This window comes from Platalea leucorodia (genome assembly GCF_965183815.1).
Source record: "Platalea leucorodia genome assembly, chromosome: 4".
Classification (NCBI taxonomy): domain Eukaryota; kingdom Metazoa; phylum Chordata; class Aves; order Pelecaniformes; family Threskiornithidae; genus Platalea; species Platalea leucorodia.
The window spans coordinates 18,827,662-18,854,606 of NC_138826.1; the positions used below are offsets into that span (position 1 = coordinate 18,827,662).

The following is a 26,945-nucleotide window of genomic DNA, read 5'->3' on the forward strand; positions in this document are numbered from 1 at the left end:
AAGGAATGGTTTTGGTTTGTATAAAGTTTGGGGTTTTTTTACTGACTATTGTTAAAAATATGCAGCATGTTGATTTTCATTACATTCTTGCTTTCATTCCGTCTGGGTAAAAAAAATGAAAATAAATCCACAAAGCTGTTCATATGCTTCAGCAACTTATGTTGTTATTATTTTGGAAATGTCCTTGTATTCCTGAAGACTGTTGGATTTCCAGAAGAAATATCAATAATTGCTTTAACATATATTTAATTTAGTTCCCTGATTGATTTAATAGAAATAAAGCTAACAGATCAAAGAAATAACAGCAAGTGTGATCTTTCTTCTTCTAATCTAAGTCCTGCATCATTAATACTTCGAGTGTGTATTAAAATCAAATCAGATAAGCAGTTCTTTAGTGCCTTATAATTTGTTTCTATCTTAAAACCTGTTGCTCTTTCTACTAGGGAAAAGTGGCCCAGACAGCTTGCATGTCAGCCTGCCAGCATCTTTCAACGTCCCTAATGCAGATGCTACTGGACAGTGAATTAAAACAAATAAGCATGGGAGCAATTCAGCAGTTTAATTTAGATGTGATACAGTGTGAATGTAAGTAGATGTTCCAGAATTCCTATCTATATCTGTCTTAACACTGCAAAAAAGTTCTTTAATGTAAGCCGCATAGTGATCTTTTTCCATAATCTACTAAAGCTTTGTCTTTAAAAAAAAAATTATTACAGTACAGCTTCTTGTAAAAGTATTTATGAGTAAGTATGTTAACATTTCTGGGAAATTTTTTTATGAAACTTTTTTTTTAACTCAAGTATCTGACTGAAACTTACATCTATTGTTACTCCTAATGGGATCATAATCACTATATCCAGTAAAAAAGACTATAGTCTAGTACAAAATTGCCCAAAACCACTACATAATATTTATGCTTTTATAGTTGAGAAAAAAAAGGTCAAATGTCTGTGAAATTTTAATTTTCCTTCTTGACTTTATTTATTATGATACAAGTTTTAAATGTGCTGTTACATAGGGTTTCCTCCCTCCTAGAACTACTACTGCCTTATTCACTGTGCAGAATAATAGTACTCATGTAGTAAACATCAGATGTTGTTTTATTCTCACTGTTCAAAATATGGCATCAGAATTATTTTATAAAACTTGTTCAATCCAGCACTGAAGGCAGGATTAATTTCCTTGTGTTTTGCACGGAGCTCATTGCTGAGGGTGAGCTGTTAATCTGTATGAAGGAAGTTACTTCCATAACATCATTGTGTTATGAATAGGTTTTAGGTCTTGTTTTGTAGTTGATGACTGTGATACAGTGAAAAGGCTCACTAGCTTTTTTTTCAATGCATATTTTTAGATGCTTATGCTCTGTTTTTTTCAAAGTATCTTTCCTCTTATGTGTTTGAAGCATGGATCTTGATGATTTTGGTGACAGCTGTGAAATAGAGCAGTTCTGCAAGTCGTATCCTGAGGTTTTTAGTTTGGGCACGTGAAAAAATTGATGACTACTCAATTAGCAGCCACCTATGGGAAACTGGAAATTTGATTTCAAGCAATTTGGTTAGCATCACAAAGGGTTCTTGTCGGAGTCCAGGGACAGAGTTAAGGGGCATTTTTGACATTTTAACCATTTGCTTGTCTATCCTTCTCCTGCCTTATTTGTTACATTCCAGCTAAACTCTGTAACAGGTAGAGCAGGCGTCTTTCTGACAGTCCTTCATTATACAGTCTTCAGGCCTTTCAGTGCGTGGAATGAACTGATGGGATTATCAGGGTCCAATTGAAAAAATATTTGTGATCATGACATTGAAGCTTGTCTCATGATGGCACAAGTTGGCCAAACAGATGATGGTTTGACTTTTTTTTTACTTTTAGTACGCTTGATGTTGCAAATTTAATAGTGTTCTTTTCTGGTAGGTGGGTAGGGGTATGTGTATGTGCATTTGTGTAGTTTCCTAGATGAAAAAAAGATGCCAGTTGTAAAAACAGACGTTCCATAGTATTCATAATACTGACACTATAATCATTCATCTCGACAAGCTGAATTGGTACACCTACTACACAGTCATCTGCCTTCTGAACAAATAGTGTAAGAGTGAAGAAAGCTTGCCCACTACCGTATTATTCTGTTTCTAATATTTAACATATTTGTGAACAATGCAGTACTTCACTACTCTGTATAGATTAACCAGTTCACTGTTTCACTCTGGGATTTCTAGCAGTACAGGGGATAAAATGCATGCCTTGCAGGTGACTTTCACAGTATCAACAGTATATTCACAGCAAAGTAATGAGAAGTCCCAACGAGTCCGGCTGTTGTCTGGTCTCTGGGTTGTTTTCAGACCTTTTTCTTCTCAGCCTTTGCCCTGTTATGTACCATCCTAATTGCTATTACCACTCTTTCTACCATCTTTGGTTGCTGCACAGTGGAAACTTCAATCAGTGAAGAGATCTTAGTAGAGTTTTATTTAATCTAACATGATAACATTTCATTAACTTAAATTTAAAATATAACCTTAAGACAACATGTTTCGTTATATGTAGCTGTTATACTAAGCATATGGCATGGACAGGACATGGGAAACCTTGGGCTAAAATGAGAAAGTCTCAGAAAACTAGTAACTTAAAGACTGAAAAGTCCATTCTTTCCACCATTGCATAACTTCTAGCGTGAGCTGTACAGATGCAAATAGAATGAATTTTAATTCTTCCTTTCTGCAAAGCTTTTAAAGCATATTAGAAAAAATTTGGCTTTGCACAGAAACCCTTTGAGTAGTTTAAATATAATTATGGAAGCTTGTCAGAATAGTATCTTGCAACAAATGATACCTTACAATCTGTGGAATAAGGGATCGACACAAGATTTTGCTCAGACTGCTTTGCTGTTGTGGTTTCATTCATAAGGTCCATCACAGGCACATTCCAGCCCTCACTGTGATGCCTGTGATTTATGTTCTTGCTCATCACCCTCCCCCAGCTTTATTCCTTGACACTTTGGGTTTAATGGATACGACAGTGACATTTCAATTAGTGCTTAGAGTGTGCGAATAATTCAGAACTGTTGGGTAGTTTCCTACTGTATTGTATACACGGGTTTGACATTTTATTTATAGACACAGTGGAGTGTACTCAGATGCACTTTGAAGTTATGTGAGATGTAGAAAGTTATGAATAACTGAAGATACATTTTTAAAAATTCTTTGCAATATTCTGATCTTTAACATTGCATTTTTATTCTTTCTAATATGAACTGGAGGAGATCTAAATAAAAGCAGGAAAATCTGATTACTTGTCAGATTTTTTTTCTTTTCCATTAAAAAGCAATCAACAGTCCAATCAACAACCCAACAATCTGTTAATGAGCAGCAATCTGTTAAAGCCTGTAAGTGCTGAAGTTCTTAGTCACAGCAAACAGGTAGAATGATAAGTGGACTTCCAAGAAAGGAAGGTGGAAGGGAAGGAGGTGATCTTGTGGTGAACTCTCGGATTTCATTATCCTGCACTGCATTTCTGTGCATAGTACCTAACTTTAAAAAGCAGAGCAGAAAATCTGTAAGTATCTGATACTTTTGCTCAACAATTGTAATAGTATAAGGTGGTCTTCTCTGATGATTTATTTAAAAAAAAAAAAAAAAAGTTATGATCTTCTTGCTCTGCTTCTAATAAGTTTTTTGTTTTCCTTCCAAACATTCCAAAAGCTTTCAGTTTGATTTCAGTTTGTTCTGTTCTAGTTGAAGTATTTCTCCACTCTCTCTACATATTTTATAACTTAGATCAGTGTTTTACCTCTGTATTTTACACCATATCAGTGGTGATCTTCCACTAGGGTGACTGGGATTCTTACAACAGTATTCAGAAAAATAGAACGTACTAGGTCCCATTGAATAAAACCCAAAGAATAGTCTTTTGCTTGGACATTGCATTTCAGTGCCCTGAGGAGGGAAATGGGTTGCGGAGGGGAGGCGTTTGCTATTTCTTGAAGATTAAATTCAAATATGGGTTGCTGTATCTCATTTTATGAGAAGCAACGTGTACATGATAGAAAATGAGCTTTTCAGAGACACCATCCAGATCTAGATATCTTACATCAGCTTTTTATTAAGGAATTAGAAATTGTCAGAAATTTTAATTGCTGGAAGAGTTAAATGTACTTTTTATAATTTATGTGTTTTTAACATAGCTGAATTGTGAGACAGGATTAATTGGCAGAAGGAGGTATAGTGGAGCGGGCATCCTTCTTCACCCAGACATGAATCTGTGCAAGGATGAAAAGGTTTTGGATCCTGCCTATAAATGAGCATGGGTTAGTGGAGAATTAGTGCAAAGCGGGATGCAATATACCTTCCTAACCAGCCCCTCCTTTTTCACTGACTGTGTGGAGAGCTGCAGTATCCAAGAGCAAGAGAGATCTTGACCCAAGTGCTCTCTGTTGAGTATACACGAAGGTAATCTCCAGGTGGGCATGCCAGAAGCTGAGGAACCCAAATCCTGTTTTTCCTTGAAAAGGCACTATATTCTCCTCTGGAGGCCCCTCACTTTACCTGCCTCCTCTCCCATCTGCGAAGTCAGGTTAACTTAACTCACTTGAGACCATCCTTCATCTGCCGGTCACATATGGCAGCACGGGAGTGAGGGGAAGCAGTGAGATCTCGCCGGTGCTGGGGGCAGGGCTGGGGGCTGCTGCCTGGCCAGCTGGCAGCTCCCTCAGCGAGGCTCCCCTCCAGGCGTGTTTGAACAGCTGGAGCATCCAACAGGGCTGCAAAGTGGCTGACGGCTGCTGAGATAGTCACCTAATTCTCTGCTCTTCCTTTAAAAATACATTTGTAGCTTTGCTGTCCTGCCTGTTAATCAGTGCTATGAGGCTGAAGTAAAACTGTCCTAATTTAGCTTTTGATCAAAAGTGTGGACTTTGATTTTTTAATTTCTGCCATTGAGTAGTAAGACTTTTTGTCAGGAATTAGGTACTGAATTCCCAGACCAACAGAGAAGCACAACCGGATGATGGCTAAAACATGGGGTTTTGAGAGAATAAAATGAAGACCAGTTAATAAATCTAGAAGCGCGTACCATTCAGTACCATTTACAGTTAAAGATGTCTTAAATTCCATTTTAGCAGACACAGCCTTTTTCTTAAGATATCCATTAACATATATATACATCAATTCACATATATCCTGTGTACAAAATGTAATGGAAAGATCAAAGCTGAGTATTCAAAATAAGATGGACTGAAGTAATCTTTACAATATTTAAATTTACCATTCTCATGTATATATTACCTCCCAGCCTGTTTTTGTATTATTATGTACTTTTTTCATTAGATCCTACCTCCTGTAAATTCCCAGACTGGCTGTTGTAGGAAGTACATGGCGATTGTACATATTGTAGACACACATTGTGCCAAAGATCCTGTTCTGTATACACAGAAAAGGTTGACACGGTATCAGCAAAGTGCAGGGAAAGAAGATGTTAACAAAAACCTTGTGAATACCAGATTCATGTAATGCATATTTTAAGCTTATTTTCCCCAAAACATTGAAGTTTCTGATTCAAACTGCCAAGCAGCCAGTTGTTTGCCCCTATATGTGACAGTTTAATGGTGATCTTTGCATTTCATTCTCATATATTATAAAATTCCTGAATGCTCTTATGCACACTAAAACAACCAACCAACCAGCCCCCTACCCTTCCAAATCCTCCTTAAGCCTAGAATGAATGTAGGGGGTGAATATTTTAAGACTTATATATGACAATGTTTCATTACTATCTGAAAAAGGACCCTTAGGACAAAGACATTAAGAATGTTAATCCTGTTCTTATAATATCTTCCTAAAATGCTGTGCAGTAGAAAATATTTAATTAGCTTTGTAAAATTGTTAGCAAAACTTAAAAGCCCTGAGCTGAGGGCGGAGGGGGAACTGTCCAACCGTTACCATAAGCAGATTATCTTTTTGCCCTTTGAACTCATGAAATTGTAATAATGAAACGAATTCTACAGTAGTCACCTGTCAAAAATGACCCAAATGTGAGAATAAATGCTTGTGCTATAATGAGTGTCCCTGGTGTTGTCAATGCATTCATAATACAAAATTGTAGTTAAAGAGAACAAAGCTTATAAAATAATTAAGTTTGACACCTTGTGCGCTTCTTGTTCTGTAGCTGCAATGGTAGTAGGTACTATGTAGAGAAACTAAATCATACTGCATTATTTAATGTATTAGGATAAATTCCAAAGTATGTTAGCCTGATGAGCTGCAGAAAGGATGCAAATATTTGCCCTGTGGCAAGTAAAAGTATCCCACTACAGGAAGGTACCTCCCAAAGTATAATGTGCCAATAGCTAGCTGAAAAGTTTTGCTGCAGGTCACACTTTTCAGTCATATTCACTCTTCAGTTCTGTAGCCATTGCTTTGCCATAGAGCTTCCTTCTCCCAGTGCTACCGTTGTGGAGCGGCTGGAGGAGCTCAGATTCTAGTGGAGGAAGCTGGTCTCAGTGTACTGTGTATGAACGGAAGGTTATACAGGATCAGATACAGATGGGCCTCATCTTTCAAGAATAGTAGGTTCTGCTCCCTTGTTTACGGGATGTAGAAAAGACCCTTTCTGACCATCACGCTTATCCTCCTTATTAGTGTGCTGCCATAGCTCACAACCCATGTATCCCTTTTTAGCTGTTTGCTATTGGGCATTGCTAAGAACTCCCTGCTACAGTATGGTGTTCCCATTTTAAACGCTATATTGGCTGACCACAGGAGCCACCATCATAGGCCTGTCTGTCCCTGAAGAAAGGGGGGTCCCAGTGGCCATGAAATACTTGCAGAAGACAGCCATGGAGACACCCAAACCTTTAGCCTAGGATGTTCAGAAGGGTGCTTTCATAGGCCTGGAGATCTTTTGTTCTTCTGCAGGTTGGTGGTTGTACAGACTGCTTTCTCTTTGCTGCTTTTAAAGAGTTTATTATTAAGCAACCTCTCTAGAAAATCCTGGGTTTAGGATATGCTTTTTCTACTGTTTTTTATCTTTCTTCTTTTTTATTTAAAAAGCATCTTTGTGGTAGATTGAAACTCCCTGAAAACTCCCCTAGAAAGTTGGTGTTACTTATAAGGTAGGAAAACCAGACAATTTAAAATTCAGACTTGAATACAGTAATCAGTGAGCATTTGCCAACTGTTATCAATACTTGTCTGTGACACTACAGTGTTCTCCCTAGGGCGTTTGATTGCTATTTTTTTATTCCTTTAGTTGATGAAGAATGAAGCCATATTCCAGTTTAATTTATTCTCCTATTACATGACTGTCCATAAAAAATTTTTGCACTACTGTAATACAAGTAATAAATTCTGCCTCTACCGGTAAATCTGCTACTCTGATACTATATTCAACTATTACTAAGCTATTCTTAGGTATTCTGAGATGGTCTTAGTAGCTTCTCATACCACTTAAGTAAGAAACTTTATTACTTTAATTTACAATTGCATTCCTTACAATCATTTTTAGACTTGTGAACAGTCTATCTGAATTCATTAGTCTGCTTTAAGTTGAAACCATATATTCAGAAGTAAATGATTGAGTCCATTATTTTACCATCATGTTAGCTCAGACACCAAGGTCTTTCTGGATGTTGCTTTCACTTGATGATCCAAATTTCCTAACTAGCCATTAAAAAAAAAAAAAAAAAATCTATTAAGGATTTCATATTACTTTTAAATCTTAGTAGGAGTCCATGTGGCACAGTAGAGTTAAGCACTGGATCTGGAAATTTTTTGGTTACATATGTTCTGTTTCCTCTACCACTGAACAACCCGTTTCTCAAACTTGGAAAAAAATGTTACCTTCCACTGCCTCAGATGATGCCTCTCTGAAACTTTTACAGTAACATCGCCTTTGTTTTGTTAAGAGCTCTAACTGAAGAGCATAAGGAAAATTCTCTTAAGCTCTTTTGAAGTAAGATGTCTAACTTGAGTGGGGATGTGAAGCAGTGGGTGTTTCTGCAGGTGTCTTTGTTATTAACGTGTGACTGGGATAAGAACAACAAAAAGTATATTTATTTTTAAGTTTGACAATTATTGATCATTTCCTAATTTAAACAAATAGCTGACTTTTTTTCATTACCATAAGTGTTACCATTTTTTGTATTTTGAATAGAGTTTTGCCTTCCAATTTTGACAGCCTGGTTTTGGGTTCAAAAAAGCAGAAGTTCATTATTGATAAGCTGGCTAAAAGGCGTGAACAGGCATTTCAGCTCTGCTCTGACTGTGGCACGTAGAGCTTTCCACCTGTTGTCTACACATTAAACTAACTCCCACCTTAGTGTTTGTCTTTTATTGCTGTTTGGCTAGAGGTGGGGTTTTTATAGTGCGGATGCTGTAACAAAAGCAGATGTTTGAAAATATGTTGACAGCCATGGAATTGGCATTATTTAGAAATTCTTCAGTAATCATTCACCTCAGGCCAAAAAAAAATGTTGGCTTCTATGGTTGTAGCTTTACTACTGGGTTAGAATTTTAAGTAAAATTCCTAATAACGCTCCTAAAGGTATTATTCTTTGGGATTATTGGAAAAATGGTGGGAAAGTTGTTTGTTGGTTCGTTTGTTTTTAATCACTGTGAGTTATTAGCTTAATCTATTTCTATCAATTACATTTTAATGCTAGCTAGCATTTATATTGCATAGAGCTTGATTTTCTGTTAGATTTTTTTAAAAACTCTACATCTGTAATATTTTTAACCTTTCTTTGCAGTGTTTGCTAGTTCTGAGCCTGTGCCAGGATTCCAGGGAGACACCCTGCAGTTAGCTTTCATCGACCTCAGACAAGTAAGACACTAGTTGTTGTTTTTTATACTGCTAATTTCCCCTTTTGACCAACGCTGAAGTTATTAAATTCAAGAACCTTTCATGTTTTTGCATTCCCATGTAATTAGTTTTGAAAAGCGGTTATTTGAAGTGTTATTAGTGGCACTATTCCCTGTAATTGAGCATAAAACTGTTTCTCCAATGTGTTGTTAGGGGGCACTGTGCTACTGGTGGTACTGTTACATGGATATAAGATTGAATTTTGGTCCTGACAATTTTGTAAAGATCCTGTGATGCCTTTTTGCAAGAGTATACATGTTACCCTGGTGTGTGCTGGCCTGATTCCATTCTGAGCAATTGCTCCTGTCTACAAAACTATTCCCTGGAGAGCAGAATTGGGCATGGTATTATTTAGCATTTCCTTTCCGTAATTTGTTACACAGAATTATTTTAAACTGTTAGAAAGCAGCTTTATTCCAACTGGCTGATCTTTATTCTATATCAAATTTAATTTTAAATGCCTTAATATTGGAAGCACTTTTCCACAGTTCTTGCCAAAAGGAAGGTTTTTCCAGACTAAAATCTACTTATCTTAATTTTGTGTAGTTATTTCTTTTCCCTGCTCTCTGTAAATTCTGATACTATATCCACCCATAGAAATTCATTTTCAAAAACGTTTCATACTTGAAGTAAGCTTTTAGAAAGGATTTATTATTTCACAAAATGGTGACTAGGTGTCATTTAAATAGTGAAATGAATCATTAACTGCACATGGAGGGTCTTTAGCTTTCTGCAGATGTTCGTGATATTTTTCAGCACTGTTACGAGCCTGTCAAAGTCACCAGAAAAGAGGAGAAATGTAGAAAGAATTCCATACCAAATTATCTATATAGTAAGAATATTTTTGCTTTTAATAGTTTAGTAGGTTTTTCACAGCAAGATAATGAAAAGGCATTTCAGGAGGGAAAATTCCTGAGGCAAAAGTATTCCAGTTTCTCCTAATAGTTAGAAAGAACTTCATTAAAGTGTCTTTTTAAATTAAAAAGTTACAAGGTAAAGATCTCTGTTACATTCTCACAGTAATATAACAATGAACAATATCTACAATGGGATAAGCGTGGACTACATGAGGAGGATATAGGATCATGGCCATAAGATTTGTTCATGTGATATTTGTACATTAGGAGTTCCAGAATTCAGTATGTAAAGATGTACCCTGCCAGATTTCAGATACCGCAAGTCTTGCCTTGACTAGCAGCCTCCCTCTTTTGGATTCTTTTTTATTCTCCTTTTATTATCAGTGTTAGAAATGACTAAATATCTTCCAATTTGTACTAAGTCAGTTTAGTTGAAGGGAAGGGATGTTGAGAGATTTTGGCACCATTTCTGTCATCCACCTAAGTGGTATAAATCCTTGCAGGGCCTATGTTTGTTTCAAGGGAAAACATGATTTCCAGTTATGCAGGAGGGCAGGGTGTGTACATACTTGCTACAGGAAATAAGTAATATTTTTGTATGTTTTAAGCACCAACTGTCAAGCATGTCACATAAACAGGGATTATGTTGCTTATCATAGCTCTCAGTTTATGTTAGCAACTTATATTTAGAATTCTCTTGATGCAAGTAATGCTTTATAGAGGATGCTCTGTATGCCATGGGAATCTAATTGATTTCAGATACTTTATAAACAGCAGAGGTCTGGGAAACTCTCTTGGGTTGCAACTGGAGCTTGTAGATGTAGAATAGTTCTAGTATATTTGTTTTGTTTTGTTTTTTACTATATTTTTGCGTGCCTCACCAAAAGGTACTGCAAGCACACATTAAAAACATTTACCATTTAGTAAGGATTTGCAGTGTTTTCCCTCTCTTCCTTATTTGTGATCCATTTCTATCTTAATAGGGTGGATGACAGTTCTTTTCAAGAATACTTAGAAAGGCAACAGAGCCTTTTTCAGAAAGTTCTTATAAAAGGTCATGCTTCTGTTTTTTAGTTTGAATTTGATACTTCTTCATGAATTGCAGGATATGAAAGATAAGGAAGTAGGTCCAGTGGTCAGGTTTTACCTGCCCACCCGGACTGTGCCCTGAGGTCAAACTCCTGATATTGGCTGTTTGGTACAGAGGAGCTGATGACAGGTAGGGGCTGATACAAGGGGGAAAGCTTGAACCGTATCAAAGCTAAAAGGCAGGAGATTTGGGACTCAGTGAGAGACTGTAGCTAAAAGATGGATCAGCAGGATTGCCCTCTTCTTAAAAAGCAGCTGACCTGCAAGGGAAAAGACTTTATCGTCCTGCCAATCACATGGTTGCTAATGGAAGCCAGTTATCTCAACAACAGCTTACTCTCTCTCTGTTGTACTAGGGCAATGTGTAAGATTAATGAGGATTGGGCAGTAGAATATTGTAGCACATTTTACTAAAGAAGTAAAGTCACTTACAAGGAGCCAGCTTGGAAGGCAGAAAGGGAAGAACTACACTTGGATGGTTACCACAGGGGGAGGAGCAGCGTTGAAAAGAATTGCCATAGGTATTTTCATCCTAACAGTTCCTGATCCTCCGTCTTTCCCTGAAGACATTGTATGGACAGCATGTTGTCCCCAGCAAGCCTACTTCTTTCCTTCTTCCTTCCACAGACATAGAAGAGCAAACAGAAAGAGAAACAGTTGGCATGAGAAAGAGTCGCTTCTAAGAAGAGAACAGTAGTTCGTAGCAGGAAGCTCTGAGAGGCCAGGAATCACGAGGGGGCAGGCACTTACCAATGTTCCCTTTGATGAGCCACCTCTTTCTCATTATACTATCCCCTCTTATGCTCTTGTCATACTTAACACGCTCCTTAAAGATCTTAGTAATCTGTAGAAACCTAGTCAATAAAGCTTTTTGTGCTATTCCCTTTACCATAGTATTTCAGCATCTTACAGAGGTGACTTGGTGTGTTTGGCTAATCACGTAGTGTGTACTAATAGAGAATCACGTGGCCATGATCATCTAGAAACTTGCAGCTCCAGCTAGTTTAGCAGCTCCTAAGAAAATTGGGATAGATTCGTGGTTCTGTACAGCTGCAGTAATTGTGTCATGCCTCATGCTATTTGTCTTAGCGTATGACCTGAGGTCATACCTATGTGCACCCTTTCACCCCACTTACTTAAAGCCACTGAGGGGCAGGCCAGGTCAGCAAGGTGATTATCAAAGTGGCAGGTGCTGCTTTAAAGAGACTGGTCTCTGGCAGCTTGTGAAGATGACCCAGCTCTCCTGTGACCTGCATCGCTCGCTGAACATAATCTCTTGCTACTGTCTGTATAGGGAGCCTGGGTAAATCGTGCAGTGGCCCAAAGTGAGGTGGAATGAACTTTGGGGATTTTGCTACCAATTCAGATCCTAGGTCAATTGGAATTAACCTTCAAAAGTAAACAGGTCTTAGTTCATCCTACTTGAATTAGCCTCTGAGGAAGCTCAGCCTCCAACATAAACTGGTTTTGTCCTGGTTATGATCGGTTCTTTAGTGCCTAAAGACTAGGGTTACAGTTCTGGAATGTGAGGCAGTTTCTTGGATGTCCTGGACACTTAAATACTGTGAGAGAAAGGCCTGAATCTTACAATTTGTGCATTATTCTTTGGAGAGCCAGAGTAGTGTGTAGTGGACGGGAACAATAACCTTGTAGTAGCCTGAGAGGTCAACAGTTGCTGTCCTAGGGCAAATTTCCTGATTCTTAACCAACTGGGTGGTAACAAATGCCTATTCTTGAAATCAAATCATTGCCTGCAGAGTTGTAACACAAGCTGCAAATGCAGCTTGACTTTTTTTCACTTTTGACTTCACAAGTTGTTTCTAGTGTTTCTCTCCGCCATAAGCACTGCTTCAGTTTCAAACAGGTCTTCTTCATCTACTGTCTGACCTCAGACAAGTACTCAGCTAGCTTGATGATTGTGGAATTTCCTTATTTTCTCATCTGTCTCTCATCTGTGTTCTTTTGGCACTTAAGTACATGTTATTAATATCCTCCAGTCGCTGTCAGTGCTGGTCCTGCAACAGGGGCAGCTGTCTCAAGCAAACATAATCATACGCTGTTGATAACCCCAGAGTTAAGCAACTAACTGTGGCAGTATCTCCATCCACATAGTAACACAGAGTTTACAGTCTGCTACTGGTGTCCCCCAGTCTAGGAGACCAAGGGCTGTGAACGACAAGGTCCATAAATTCTGCATAGGCATGGGAGAAAATTCTCAAAGATTTTCAGCAATTTCTGTTAACGTTCTGCTAACATTAGAGGTAAGTTAGACATAAAGTCATAACGCAATGTGATTAATATACAGAATAATGTACTATGGAAACATTAGAAGATACATGTTTGTCAGCGTTTTGTTCATGATGTGTGTAAGTAAGCATGTGAATAAGCACTTGTATGAGCTCAAGTTATTGGTAATACACAATATGTATTCCTTCTAAAAATTGATACCCGATAGTTAAAAGTATAATACATTTTCTTCTGATTCCAAAGTATAATAGAAATTACATTGATAGTTTCTTGGGTTGCTTGTCCATTTACTTTGTAATGCCTTTTCTGGTGTATTGTTAATGAGAAATATTGCTAACCTTCTGAATGGTAGTGTTGCATGCAACGGATGTAAGTTTATTTGAAGGAGAAAATTCTTACTAGTACTTAATATAGTCCTTCTCTTTCTTCTTTGCTTCTCATTAATCACTGAGAGATGATACTGTCCTTCTGATAAACTCAGAAGTAACTCATTGTAGGTAGGAACTGTGTAGCAGATCACTGAGCTTCAATCCCAGCCACGGGATTGTCTGCCACTAAAGGCAGGCTGACAGCTCAGTCTTCCCCACTGTTTTGTTTGCAGTGTTTAATTTGAATTAATTTCCTGTGGTAGTACTGCATTTCAGCTCTGGCTTGTCTCTGATTCCGCCAGTGTGCAGCACGCTGAAGCTCTCACCATCTGTGTTCCCTGTGGAGAATGCTCTTGAGCCTTTCAGTAGACCTCAGAGAATAAGTTGCAGCCTGTTGCCAAACCTATCCGCCATGAGTCTTGGAGGTTGAGGGCTCTAAAGGTGTGCTGTGGCTTCCTTCACAGACCGCCAGCCCACACAGCGCCTAGGCTTTGAAATTAGTAAGGAACACACACCCCTGGCCCATACTCCAGAGAAGAGTCTTGAACTGAAAAAACATCAGGATTTTCCAAGAGGGAGAAATCCCTAACAGTATGGGTAGGAGTAAGTCTTAAAAACTTAAGAGCTTAAAGATAAAAGTAAGCCTCTCTTTCATAAGGCAACAGTTTGAATTTTTAATTAGCAAGTAGTATAGAATATTTCGTCTTTTGCTTCCTGAGGGAAATGGCTGTTGAGACTTTCATCTTCACAGAGGCTCTTTCACAATGCTTACTGATCCCTTTTCCCCCCACCATGCACTCCCCAGCTTCACTGAACAAGCAGAGGAGCATGTTACATCTGTAACATGAAGCCCAGCCTCAGGGTGCTATGTAATGGGATTTGTGCTTCTCTAGTTTTCAGTGCAACGCTGCTTATTCAGCTAAAGAAAGGAGCTCAGATTTCAGACAGCAACGAAACAGGAGTTGCACCTCTCTGGATTTCAGACCATAGATCCTCACTTTGGTGGGGGAGGAAGGCAACACTCTTGCTGGCCTTCCCTTTCTCCATAAATTGACTCTGCCCTAAAGCAGAAGGATGGCTTGAGGCACACTGTGAGCAGAACAGGGACACTTCAAGGCTCAATATCTCCTGTATTTGCATCATACCGGGGTAGCATGCATATGCATACCTGTGTTTGAAATGACACAGTTATGTGAATATGACTGCATGCTAAATGTGTGTTACCCAGCTTGCAGGGGATGCACAATGTCTTTTCAGAGTACTATATTCTTACAAGTAAATGGGAATTCTTCACACAAACATGACAATTTGTTTGTAAGCACTTATATTGCCCAATGGAATCTCTTACTTTTGATTTCTCCTTTTCAACTAGATTCTGTGAAGCCTGTAGGTAATCACACTAGGCTCAGATCACAAGTTGTGTGTATAGCTATTTGTGAGGAAGATCTCAATCAGTGCTCTGTACACAGAAACAAGCTAGCTCATTACTGGGATGCGATTTATACCTGCCAGCTGGTAAGAATTAGGAAGCTTTGGAAACAAATGCACAGAAATTAGCAGCAGGGGGTCAAAACCAAGCATGGCTTTGGATACACTATCTTGATAGGGATTTGCAGAATCAAAGCAGGATGGCAAGTCAGTCATTTCCTGGCAGTAGGTATTCCTACCCTGTTACTGCCAGGAACTAAGAGCACACGTGCCAGGTATTAGGTGTATGTGTGTTCTTTGGGACATTAAATCATTCATCAAATTCAGTGCAAAACAGATCGCATCCAGTTTAACATCTGAATGGCCCCTTTTCAGCAGAGAGGTGCAAATAACACGCTGATAGCATACCAAGTTTTAGCTCTAGTTCCTGGCTTACTGACAATGAGGGGGCATACCTGAAAACAGGTTTTAAAAACTCAGTGTACAAATGCTGTTACTTCGTTTCAGTAGTCCTATCAATACCTTATTTAACTAAAACAATATACATACGGCCATTTAACTACAAGATACACTACTCCATCTATGGCAAAAACTGTACCAGTTTCTCCAGAGGAAAGTATAGTAGATTGTGAACAAAAGACTGTGTGGTGAAAGGTATAATGCTTAAACTAAATGTCATCTCCTCATTGACAGTAAAGCATGCCTGTAGGTAGCTCAACCATGGAAGTCATCAAAAAGAAGAAAATAATTTTCTTATTGTTTCTTTAAGCTAGTTCATTTAAGAGAGACAATTCTTTTAGTTCTCCACTTACTGAACCAGATATACGCAAAAATTAGATGAACTGACAAGAAATCTGTACTGTGTATTTAGAAAATGACAGAACTCATGAAGAACTGGGTCAGCTTGACTTAGAGACCTGCAGATAACAGCCTTTGCATAAGAACACAAGCCTTAGTTGAACAAGAGGGGAGGGTTTTGTTGTTGTTAGGTGAATTTATAGTTTTTGGAACTGAGACAGGAAATGGCATTTATTGATCCCATTTGTCATGTGCAGGTGAAACACTTGACTTCTTAGAGCAGTGCAGGGGAATTCCAGCTTCTAAATACTTCCATCATAGAAATTACTAAAAGTTTCACTGGAGAGGTTGATCAAAGCAGATATTACAAAAAAAAAAAAAAAAAAAACACCACCAAAAAAAAAACCACAGTAGGCAAAAGGTGCTGTCAAGACTATTTAGATAGACATATTTGAGTCCCTATCTGAATACTCCCAACTATCACATTTAATCAGCTTTCAGCTCTTCTGTATGTCATCAGTATGTTCACAAGACAAGGTTTAGAAATACTTAATCAATTCATTCAAAACCTACAGAGCTGCTGTTACGATGAAGACTTCATATCTCTGGAAAACCTTTCTGTTCAAGAAAGCTCATCCCATAGTTACAGAGGAAATTCCTGTAAGATCATGGCCTAAATGGCACTAAAATTGTATCCTTGGTAGTTGAAGTGCATGTCCCAGTTATACCCTGCCCATAATGCCAGAACCCAAAGGCTTCAGTTTTCTTGGGCAAGATATTAAATTTCTTCAATAACTGGCATGCTACGTGTCTGAGAGACTATTTATGAAGCAGTCATTTCCAAGGACATTATGAGAGAAAGCGGTAAATAAGCTTTATCGGGAGAAGGTTTTATTCTTTTGCAGAAGGACCTGTTGGTAGAAAAGTTTCAGAAGGTTCACTTTCAGATAATTTCTCAATTAACAAATCTCTTCCTTGAATTAGAAGAAATTGATCCATGTGCCTATTACATTTGTAAACACTTACTTACTCTTTCTTTGAGTCACTGATATACATCCCACTCAGTGGAAGTTATTTAGTGGAATGAAGTTTCTCTGTAGTTTTCTTCTGCTAGCAGTTTTGCTCCCCATCTGATCCTCACCTTTATCTTTGTCGTGTAAGAAATGATATAAATGCCAGGAAGGAGGATTTGGGTGCATGACTTTCCTGAAGTTTGTGAATAAATTATATCAAGCTGTTGTCCTCCTATTGACAGCCAGTTGCTGCAGGATCTCTACCATTGTGTCTGGGCCCTTCTGTAGCCCTGAGCTGATGGATGGAGTTCAGTTTTGGAGCCCCAGCTCCACAGGACTTCCTCTGAATCCTGTGGGTGGTAGGTGGTTCCTGTGAGTAATGAATGAGCATTGTTAACTGGACAACACAAGAGAAGAAAATTATTGTTTTCCTTCAAGTTACTTGTTATTTGTATTCTCCTAACATCTATGAGTCCTGGTCTCCCATTAGGGAGCCATGGGACTGGTAGCTGCATTAGCGTATCCAATAATTTCTGCCCCCAAATTGCTTACATTCTCCAGCCTTAGCTAAGCTGGTAGTATTACTGGTATGTAGTATGTATTGGGCAACACTACTAACCCCTTAACCCTACAGATTTGCCTTCAGTATTTTTTCAGTTGTATCAATCAACATATTTAGGTTCCATTCCTTCTCTAAATTATCTGTCAATCACAGGCAGCAGGCAGAATATCCCATTTTTTTCCTTTTGCTAGTTTCTTCTGTGAAAAAGAAAGTTAGTCCGTCTCTTCTTGGAAGTCACTGTAAGGCAAATGTAAAGTCCAGTAAAATCAAAGGGATCTTTTACAAGAAAATAAGAGTTGTTCTCTGCTTCAGAACAGTAACAACACAAGGAAGGAATTGCACAGATATGGTATGGCAAGGACTTGAGTAAGTGAAATGTAGTTAATGAATGTTTATTCATTTGGATTATAGCATCTTAGAAAAAAAGATCATCTCTTCAAAAGTGTTTGTACAATATGTACCATAGTGTGACACTGATCTTTAGCTGGGTGTTTTAGCAGTGCAGAAATACAAATAAAAAAAAAATTATTCTGACTATCTGACTGCCTCCAGTCAGTCAGTGAAATTTGGGAGATGAAACCCTCGTGTTTTCTTTCTATTAGTACAAAGATACTAATAGGTGGCAAAAGAAATGATTGAATTTCATACTGTTATGTAAAGAACTGGTTTCTGAATGAAGTGAACTAATTGTACTATAAACAATATGACTGAACCAGCAAGTTCTTAGGCACAGTTTTTTATCGTACTGGCTTATACCATGTTAACATATATGGCACTTATGGGTGTGTCGGGTTTGGAGCAATTTGTCACCTTACAAGCTGCACTGTTTTAAAGAATACTGAAATAACAAATAAAGTTTACATAGAAGATTCACATATAGGTTATGTTTTAGAACCTAAAGAAAAACTCTTGGAGAGGACTTTCCATAGAGCATTAGTAGCAAAGGAGCAGTGCAACTTGGAAGACCCCACAATCATAGAAAGACTCATGGTGGGAGAGAAAAGAATTAGTAAGAACAGAAATGCACAAAAATGAAAAGGGAAAAAAAAAAAAAGTCAAAAGATGAGTAGATGGAAGCAGTAGATGATGGGGAGAAAAGAAGAACTTAAAGATAGGGGATGAAGGACAAAAAAAAAAAAAAGTCAGTTCCTGTCTATATATGTACTTTACTGTTCTTATCCTTTTCTTTCTATGTTTATCGATAATTTTCCACGGTTTATGCTGAGACCCATTAAGGACATTTCTTTTCTAAACAGTAGAAATTTGAAGAAATGTTTTTACCCAAAGGAAAGAAAGGACTTTCAGTACACAGTTAATGGTGTATAAAGTCCACGAAACCATCAGGTTGCCTTATTCCCAGGAGAACACAAGCTTTCCTGCTTTCAGTGGCGTGCCTCCAGGAAATCGTTCCAGGAGGACACACAATTAGCCCACACTCTTCCAGAGTGCACAGTGTAACATGATGCAGTTAAACCAGAAGACAGTTTTCATCTTTTGACCCTGTGTCAAACATGTCAGTTGAGTAGCTTACCTGAGATCTGTAAGAGAAAATAGGCCATCAGATATTTTCCCATGGAAAGGAACATGCAGTAGACACACACCCAAAAAATGCAATTTTAAAACCTGACTTATTTTCGAAGTAACAGAAAAAGTGCTGAGCCAGCCTTTGTAAGTGGCATAACTCAGTGCATTCAGATTCTCCTTTCTTTTTGCCAGTCTAAAGTTGAAATAAAAATCTTTGCCCTTGCTTAGGATGTATGAGAAGGACATTAAAAGTGGCTCTTTCATTTTAAGCACTAACAAGATATTGAGGCCTGTGGAAGGATAGATTTGATGATATCATTGAAATGCACATCCAAATGATAGTTTTGGGAATGTTCAGTATAGTGCCTAAGTCTTGCATCCATTGACATAGAGGATAGTTTCAGAAGTTCACAGCAAAACAGAATAATATTGAATAATTCCTGGACAGAAATACACAGGTAACTGGCGGGGTGGGGGGAACCTGCGTAACTGGTAGATTGAAAAGGCACAAGCTGCAAACTCAAATGACAGTGTAAAACAGTCCCCATAGCTTAATTAAATAAAACCAATAATGCGATTTAAACTTCTTTGAGTTAAAATTACTTTAATAAGGGTGTTAATTACTAGAGGATTAACACTGCTTACATGTGATAATAGATGTGGTCAGTCAATAAAGGGTGAGAATAATGTTCGTTTAAGAAGCAAAAGAATCTAGCACGGGATTACTCACCAGAAAGGGATAACATTTCAAAGTGGCAAGTAAAATCGGGGGAAGAGGTTTTCAAATTGCAGGAGGCATTAGAAGCTGAATTGTGCCATCATTACTCAGCAAAAGTTCCATGTATATTGGGATCTCTTGGAGCTGCAATGTGAAGAGTAATTATTACAAATGACATATTACATAGTTTGGAATTATTCTGTCTTCCAGAGCAATTGTAACACATAATTTTTCAGATGAAACATTTTAAGAAAATATTGTCAGCTGAGAAGTGAGGAGAAAAGGCATATTTTAAAGGAAAAAGATCAACTTCTAAGGAGAATAATTCCTTGAAGATGCATTTCTTAGAAAAGAAGTAATATTGGACTCGACATTAAGCAGAAAGGGGTTTTCCTAATGTTTGCAAACGTAGCAGCAGGAGAAGAAAGATCTTTTGCAAAAAGCCAACAAAAAAACAAATTCTGAGTTATCCAGGTTTCTTGTTACTGCAACTTACTGGGCTCAGAAGCCTTTGCTAAACCAAGTTATCTAGACAAGAAAAACAAAAACAAGTACCAGGATTTTATATGGGCTGTAGTATTTGCTAAAACGTTTTTAGAGTTGTTTGATAGATATAAATGTGGAAGTAAAGGTCTTTTGTAGCAGCTGAAGAAGAAAGTGAAGGTTGTCCGGGAAAGAATATGAAACTTCTGTCTAGTGATTTTTGGCTTTGCTTTTAACTTGTCTATATTTACATTCCTAAGCTGCTGATTGTGGAATTCCTTGTCCAGTGGTTCCCAGGTCTAGTATAGCTTTCCCTAAGGGTTGTAACTTCATCTGCTATGAAGGGTGGTTATGGTGGGTACGGTTCAGCCATACCCTGAATGCACTACTTTGGAAGAAATAACTATCTGTTTACAGTAAACTCCTGATGAGCACATCTGTAAGTGTCTGTGCCTCATGGATTGCATTGGATTTTTGTTTCTGGATGCAAACAAAATGATGCTGGCTTCTGGCCTATTATGTCTTAGATTTCAGTGGCTTTCCACATATTCTAACTCAGCACCCAAGATCAGCTGAGGTGCTTTATTGAACAGTTGCTATATTTGTATCTGCTTCCTGCAGAGGCTTTTCAGAGAGACGGCTTGTGTATAAAATGCTGAGGGCATTGATGGCCACCTAAGAGAAGAATCTGGAGCACTGAGACTGTGATTTTTTTTCTTTCAGATCTGCAGATTTTTGAGAACCACACAAATCTTAAAAATAAACAAAAACAAACGAAAAAGTTGTATATTAAAAAATAATCAGGCTGTTGTGTTGAAACAAACTATTTTCCCCTACCTGCTGTAGAACCCCAGGTTACCTCAGTGGAGATGGTGTGTTTCAGAGCACACGCTAGAGATCACGGACCTCTGTGGAGACCAAATGCTGCAGATTCAAGAGATGCTCATAAACCTTATAGACCTGATGTATACCCTCCTGTTAGGTTGGAAGCCTCAATCTCTGTAACAATGTAATTTCAGTATTTTTCTTAGATGTAATTTCCTCTGGTGTTTTGGTCCAAGTCAGAATATGAAAAGAAATAACTGGAAAGCTAGGAGAAGGAAATATCCTGTTCTACCACTGAATCGCTACTTCCCGGTGGCCAGGTCACCGGCTTCCTGGGTCAGTTCTGTGAGCTGCAGCTTCACACAAAGAGCTGAAGTCTTCGCCTCCTCTGTGAGCACAAGGCTGATGCCATGGAACTGTGCCACGCTTACTTGTCTTCCCATAGGCATCAGTTTACATTTGCACGCCAGGGCCCTGTATCTAAAACTTCTTTCAATCCTAGCAGTAATTGGACTGAAATTTAAACTTGGAGTTGTAATTATACTTGGGCAGACCACTATGGATGTTTAGTTCTAGGGTCCAGCAGCCTGACTTTATGGATTAGATGTGCGTGTATTACAAGGACAGTTTGGATTAGTTAGTTCAAAACAGCATTTGTCAGATAATGACTTCTCGTGGTATAGTATCTATACTGACTTCTGGTGAGACTGCAGGCATCTAGAGTTACTCACATGGATCCTGCTAAATATTAAATATGACAGATGGGACAAGAGTGCTCAATTCCAGAACACAGTATGGAAGTTGAAGTGAACGTGCGTTGTGTTTAAATTTTATTCCAGTTACACCAAGTTAGATGATTTTTAATTAGTCCCATCTTCTCTAGAGAAGGTGGTTAAAATTGAATTTTAACATTAGATTTTTAAATTTTTGAATACATCTTTTTAGTGAAACACTTCAGAGGGATTTTTACAGGAAGGATTGAGACAAACAATATGGTTTTAATCCCCAAGACACTTATTTTAAGGTACTGTGCCACATCACGTGCTATTTATGGCATTATTTTGTAGATGAGCAAATAATTTAAAGCAAGCATGTTATAAGTCTTGTGCAGTTGCAAAAACTGCTTATAGAACATTTAAGTTTAAATAAACTAAACTGTAAAAAGTGCCTCTTCAGTTAATAATGGTTTTGGTAAATTTCAATGTTTAAGTACTACTGGCAAGCCTGTGGTTAAAAAAAAAAAAAAAACAAAAAACCCAAAAAAACCCCAAAAAAACAGAAACCAAATGAAAATGACAGCTTAAATTTAACTGTGCTATATTGAATGCTTCATAATTTTAACAGCTGAAATTGTATTTTCAAAGTCTTGTTCAGGTCAGAGGCAGATGTCCTGTTTTGGGGGGCTGCACTTGTCACTCCTGCGTGCTGTTTGGGCGTGTACGCCTCTGTGTCAGAAGCTCAAAACCAAAAAAAAGAAACGTGAATGACCTGAGCATTGCATAATACACAATTTTAAATCCACACAAATTTTACCATTGACATAGTTTTATGCTTTGTCTGAAGGGACTTCGTGTACGCGCTAACGGGCTTGACAGGAACAATTTGGCCTAAGCCCGTGCCCTCTGGAGCCTGACTGTCTGCCAGGCTTCTGCTTTTCAAACTCTTCCCTGTTTATAGACTCAAAAGACGGTTCTTTTGCTACTAGTCCAGCTTATTCTTTAATGATGAAGAAGAACACACTTCATAATAAACATTTGCACTGTAATAAAACAAATCTTCTTTGAAGAGGTATTACTTGTTGCTGTATTGTGTGTTGCACAGGGCCTAGCTATTTATATTTGCCTCGGTGACTATTTTTCAGTGACTTTCTTCAGATGTTACATCTTGGGCTGCTTGAAGGTTTAATGGGATTTGTAAAAATTATATGTTGTGGGTGTTTTTCTGGGTATGGTAACAGCAACTTGTTCACATGACTTCAACAGCAAGCGTTTTATTTTGTAGGCAGGCCTAAATTCATTTGAAGTGCCAAAGAATAAAAAAATGTATTTGGGCTTGCTCATGAATATAACAAGACCAGGCATCTCTCGGAGTGTACCTCAAGGTCCAGATTTTAGGAAAGAATTCTGCCCTTTCAGAGAATTTAGGTTATAAAGGACTTAATTGAACACAAGTAACTTCTGTTTTTTTCTTAGCATAACAACAATTCCCAGTGTTTCAGCTGTCATAACCTCTGAGTTTATACACTATACACTTACAAATGTGTTAAAGATTGTATCCCAACATTCGTGATAGTGACAGATATGATTTTCGCTTATAACTTTGAAACAGATGGAAGCATTTAAATACAAAAGTGTTTCATTCTTGTGAACATTTAAACGTCCCCAACTTAAGCACAATTTCTGCACAGTGCCTTTTTTTTTAAAAAAAAAAAAAAAAAAGCACGTTTTAATGCAGTGGCTTAAAGACTGAAAGACACTGCCTTTCTAACACAAACTATCCTTCCTTTGAAAATCCGGGGCTCAGTTTTCAAAGCATTGCCTAGGAATTTAGCCTGCGACCCCCATTGACACTAATGGGAATTGCATAGCTAAGTCCCCATAACATCACTTTGAAAATGCATTTGTTATACCAATCCAGAAAAAGGGTAGCATAAACTATAGGGAGACATTCACAGATCAAGAGATCAATTTACACTTTGAAATACAAGACCAATGTGTGTTATTCCAGTTATGTGATCAGTAGGGGGGATTTTAAAATTCACCAGATTCACAAAATAAGTCACCAGGAGTAAACAAAACAAAATATTTTGGCAAGTGGCAGGCAGACTTGCTAACCAGGCTAACAAGATATTTGTCAGCAGTAATGAACACCAACTGATTAAGTGATAATTGCATTTGGTTGGTGCAGTGTTACCCACAGTTAGCAAACTCTGTCTTTTTTCCTTGTAAGCTTGACTTAGATATCTATATTTTAAATACTTCTGTTGTTCCTTTGTGACCAGAAAATGTTTAGAGTGAACAAGACTTGTCTTTGTCCAGTTCTGATTCTGGTCCTTCACGTTTTAGTTCCAATCTAGTAAGTGCTTTCATGGTGTGCATGCTTTAATAAACAGGGAGATAACATTTGGTGAACGAATGGGGGTGTTATCCTCATGCTCATGCAGGGGTTTCTTGTTAATTCGTTGGAAATAAGTATATACCTGTGTAACATATATTCATGTGTACTTGTGCGTGAAACATAAGCAGAGATGGAAAAGAAAGTGTCATTGTTGTGGAGCTGTGTTACTGCAGTGCCTATGAGTCCCAGTCATGGCCCATGGCCCCGTTATGCTGGGCAGAGTATAAATAAGTGTTTTAACAAAAGGAAGACAGCGCTGCCTCAGAGTTCACAAACCGATGAAATTATAGCCCCACGGAAAGGTTAACATTATGTCGGAAATTATGAAACAACGATTCTAGTTGACAGGCTTCCTTTTCGGTCATCAAACCCATTTGTTTGTCTGAATAAAAGGTGTATATAGGTACTGTGTGAGTTCTTTGGGGTGGGAAATATTGAGGAGTGGGACATTTGTGAGTGGCTTCTGTGAGTTTACTGTGTTTAAAATGGAAAAAGTCCCCTTCATCTTTGGAGCTTTTAAACTCCAAACCCCAATACAAATAGTAGTAATTGAAATATTAATATATTTGCTATTCCTTTATCTTAATGACTTAAATGATACATAGCTAACAACAGTCATGGGTCTAGGTCAAAACCCACACATCCTCAAGGAAAAATTTGCAAATTTCCAAATTTGTTATTCCTGTATTCTCTCCTACGAAAAGATTTGGCATAGCTGCAGTTGTATATGTTTGGCACCGTTCATTTCCCAGAAGAGTTCACCAGTATTCTAGGCTTTGGGATTTTTTTAATTAAAGAGGTCAAAATCCATTATATCTAAATTTCAAAGAATTTACCAATTAGCTGTAGTCTGCGATGCCCAGCAGGTGGCTTTTATACTATTAAAGGGAGATTGTTTCCATCTCTGATCAAAGCAAAAACAAAACAAAGGAAATACAGAATATTTTGCTGTACACAGTGCAAACCACATGCTGTGTAAATTATAGGTGAAAACGGTATGTGAGAGACTGTTCAGTCGTAGCACTTGAAGAAAAAATTCTATATATTTTCACACTGTTCTCCGTGAGGATTTTAATGGTAATGTCTAAATCTGTTTAGATTACTGATTAGCTGAGAAGATTAGACAGCTTGCTATTTCCTAAAATGAAGATTGTAGCATTTTCTTGCTTAAAAGTAAAAGTAAAAATGCACAATTAAGTAGATTAATGAATTTGCTAAAAGTAAAATTAGAAAAAGCTGAGCGTGCTGGAATGTCACAAGATGCAAAAAAGTTCCAATTTGCACTTTTCAATGAATCTAAACTTCCCGATTTTTACCTACTTAAAAGAATGTTTGTGACCTTTTGACCCTTTTGTTATCCCTTGCTCAGAAAGGCCTTTATTCTGTAAGGCTTAGGTATAAAAAAATAAAAAGAGCGTTAATGGCATAACAGTCCTTTCTGATCACCCTGTGTAAGATGTTTATGCAAAGTGTCAATAGAAGCAATTGGCCTAACAGTGTGACAACCTGCTTTGCTTGGAAATGGGCTAATCTCCTGTTTGGGTTATCCAGAGGTCAGGTAAGGATTTCTTTTTTTGCACTCCCTGTAGTGCGTGGGTACATAACCTGCAAACACTACAGGGCAGAAATCAGAAGCAACTGAGCCCAAGAATGCCACAAAGCATTTTTCTTTTTAATCTTGCCCTTTTTGCTTTTCCTGATTTTTTTTTTTTCCTCTGCCTTCTTTTAATTTTTTGCTTCCTAGTCCCATCCCAGAGAGTCTACTTAAGTATATAACACATAACGATGACAGGGACTCTACCAATATCATTATCTGCTGCTTCACTTTGGTGTGGTTTTTTTTTTTTTTTTTTTTTCTTTCCCAAACAGGCATCATCCCACTCTTTTTTGAAGTTCACGTGGAAACCTACTTTAAATCTCAGTTTTTGAGGGCTGCCCCTGTTGCCCTGTCACAGCAGGCTGGAACTCAATAGGCGCTCAGGCAAGCATAGCGGGCCAGGCAATGGGCCTTGGCGGGCTGCATGCTGTGAACTCCTGCCTCACTGAATCAGCTTCTGTGTGTTTTTATAACTGCCTTTTTTTTCCCTGTTAATTATGCCCCAAGGCTGTGGAAAGACAGCATTTATCTGTTTCAACAGACTAAGCAGCAAGTGTTCTGACATGTTTATCAGGCAAATTGTACCTGACAAAAGGTAATTACACATGCAATCAAGTCCAGAAGTAACTGGGTGATTAGGGGTTAATAAACTCTTTAGCATAAGAAATATTCAGCTTGTGAGCAAGGAGAGTGGGCCAGAAGGACATAACTGACAGTGATACGTTAAAAGAATTACTTTTCTTTTGATGGAATATTTGGATTTACAGATAGGTAAGCGGGATATAAAGTCTACAACTCCTCATTTTTATCTCCAGCCCCTGAATCGCTAGTGCCTAGTTGTACAACCAAAGCTATCTGCAGACACTTGATATTTCAGAAGAGATAATGGCACTATTCCGACTTGAACTAAGCTACCTCGATAATTTAAAATTACATTTGTTCTAGTATCACCAACACGCTTAGTGTTGTCTAATGGACACTGCCCCCATTTCCTTCTGTGAAGCCCTTCTGTTGGCTCTGTGGATAGCTAGTTCCCAAAGTTGCATTCTCTTCCAAGATTATTCCTGACAGTTGCCCAAAAGTAAAAAGGAAAGGGCATCTGTATGATATTTGAGGATGTGACAAGAGGTTGAAACAGCATTGAAAGGGACGGATGGTCGATTCCAGCAGTTCCCAGTGCACAAAATTCTCACGTAATTACAAGATGGCCTAAATACAGGACTAACGGCTGAGCTACTCAGGACTTTAGGTAATAAAAGGCAAAGCTTTACTGAGCAATGATTACCATTAATTTCTATCCAAACACGGCCATATCACCTAGATGTTGGGAAAAAGCAAGAGTTCTGAACTCGAAGAATAGGTGCAAGTGCCCTATTTGAAACCACAATTCTGTCCCTAAAATCTTAAGACCTTTTTTCCCCCGTGGCACCAATATTGTAATGTTTTGTGTTAACCAAACCCATTATCAAGGT

At 38.0% G+C, this 26,945-nt stretch overlaps 1 protein-coding gene across 3 annotated transcripts in view; it reads left to right on the plus strand.

Annotated features, from left to right (window-relative positions):
- Positions 1-26,945, plus strand: part of EXOC6 (exocyst complex component 6) — a 94,854-nt gene that overhangs the window by 60,166 nt on the left and 7,743 nt on the right. For all 3 annotated transcript variants that reach the window (XM_082310514.1, XM_082310511.1, XM_082310512.1), the window contains 2 exons: positions 444-585; positions 8,735-8,808. In XM_082310514.1, the coding sequence (XP_082166640.1) occupies positions 444-585; positions 8,735-8,808 (216 nt within the window). The remainder of the gene's footprint in view (positions 1-443; positions 586-8,734; positions 8,809-26,945) is intronic.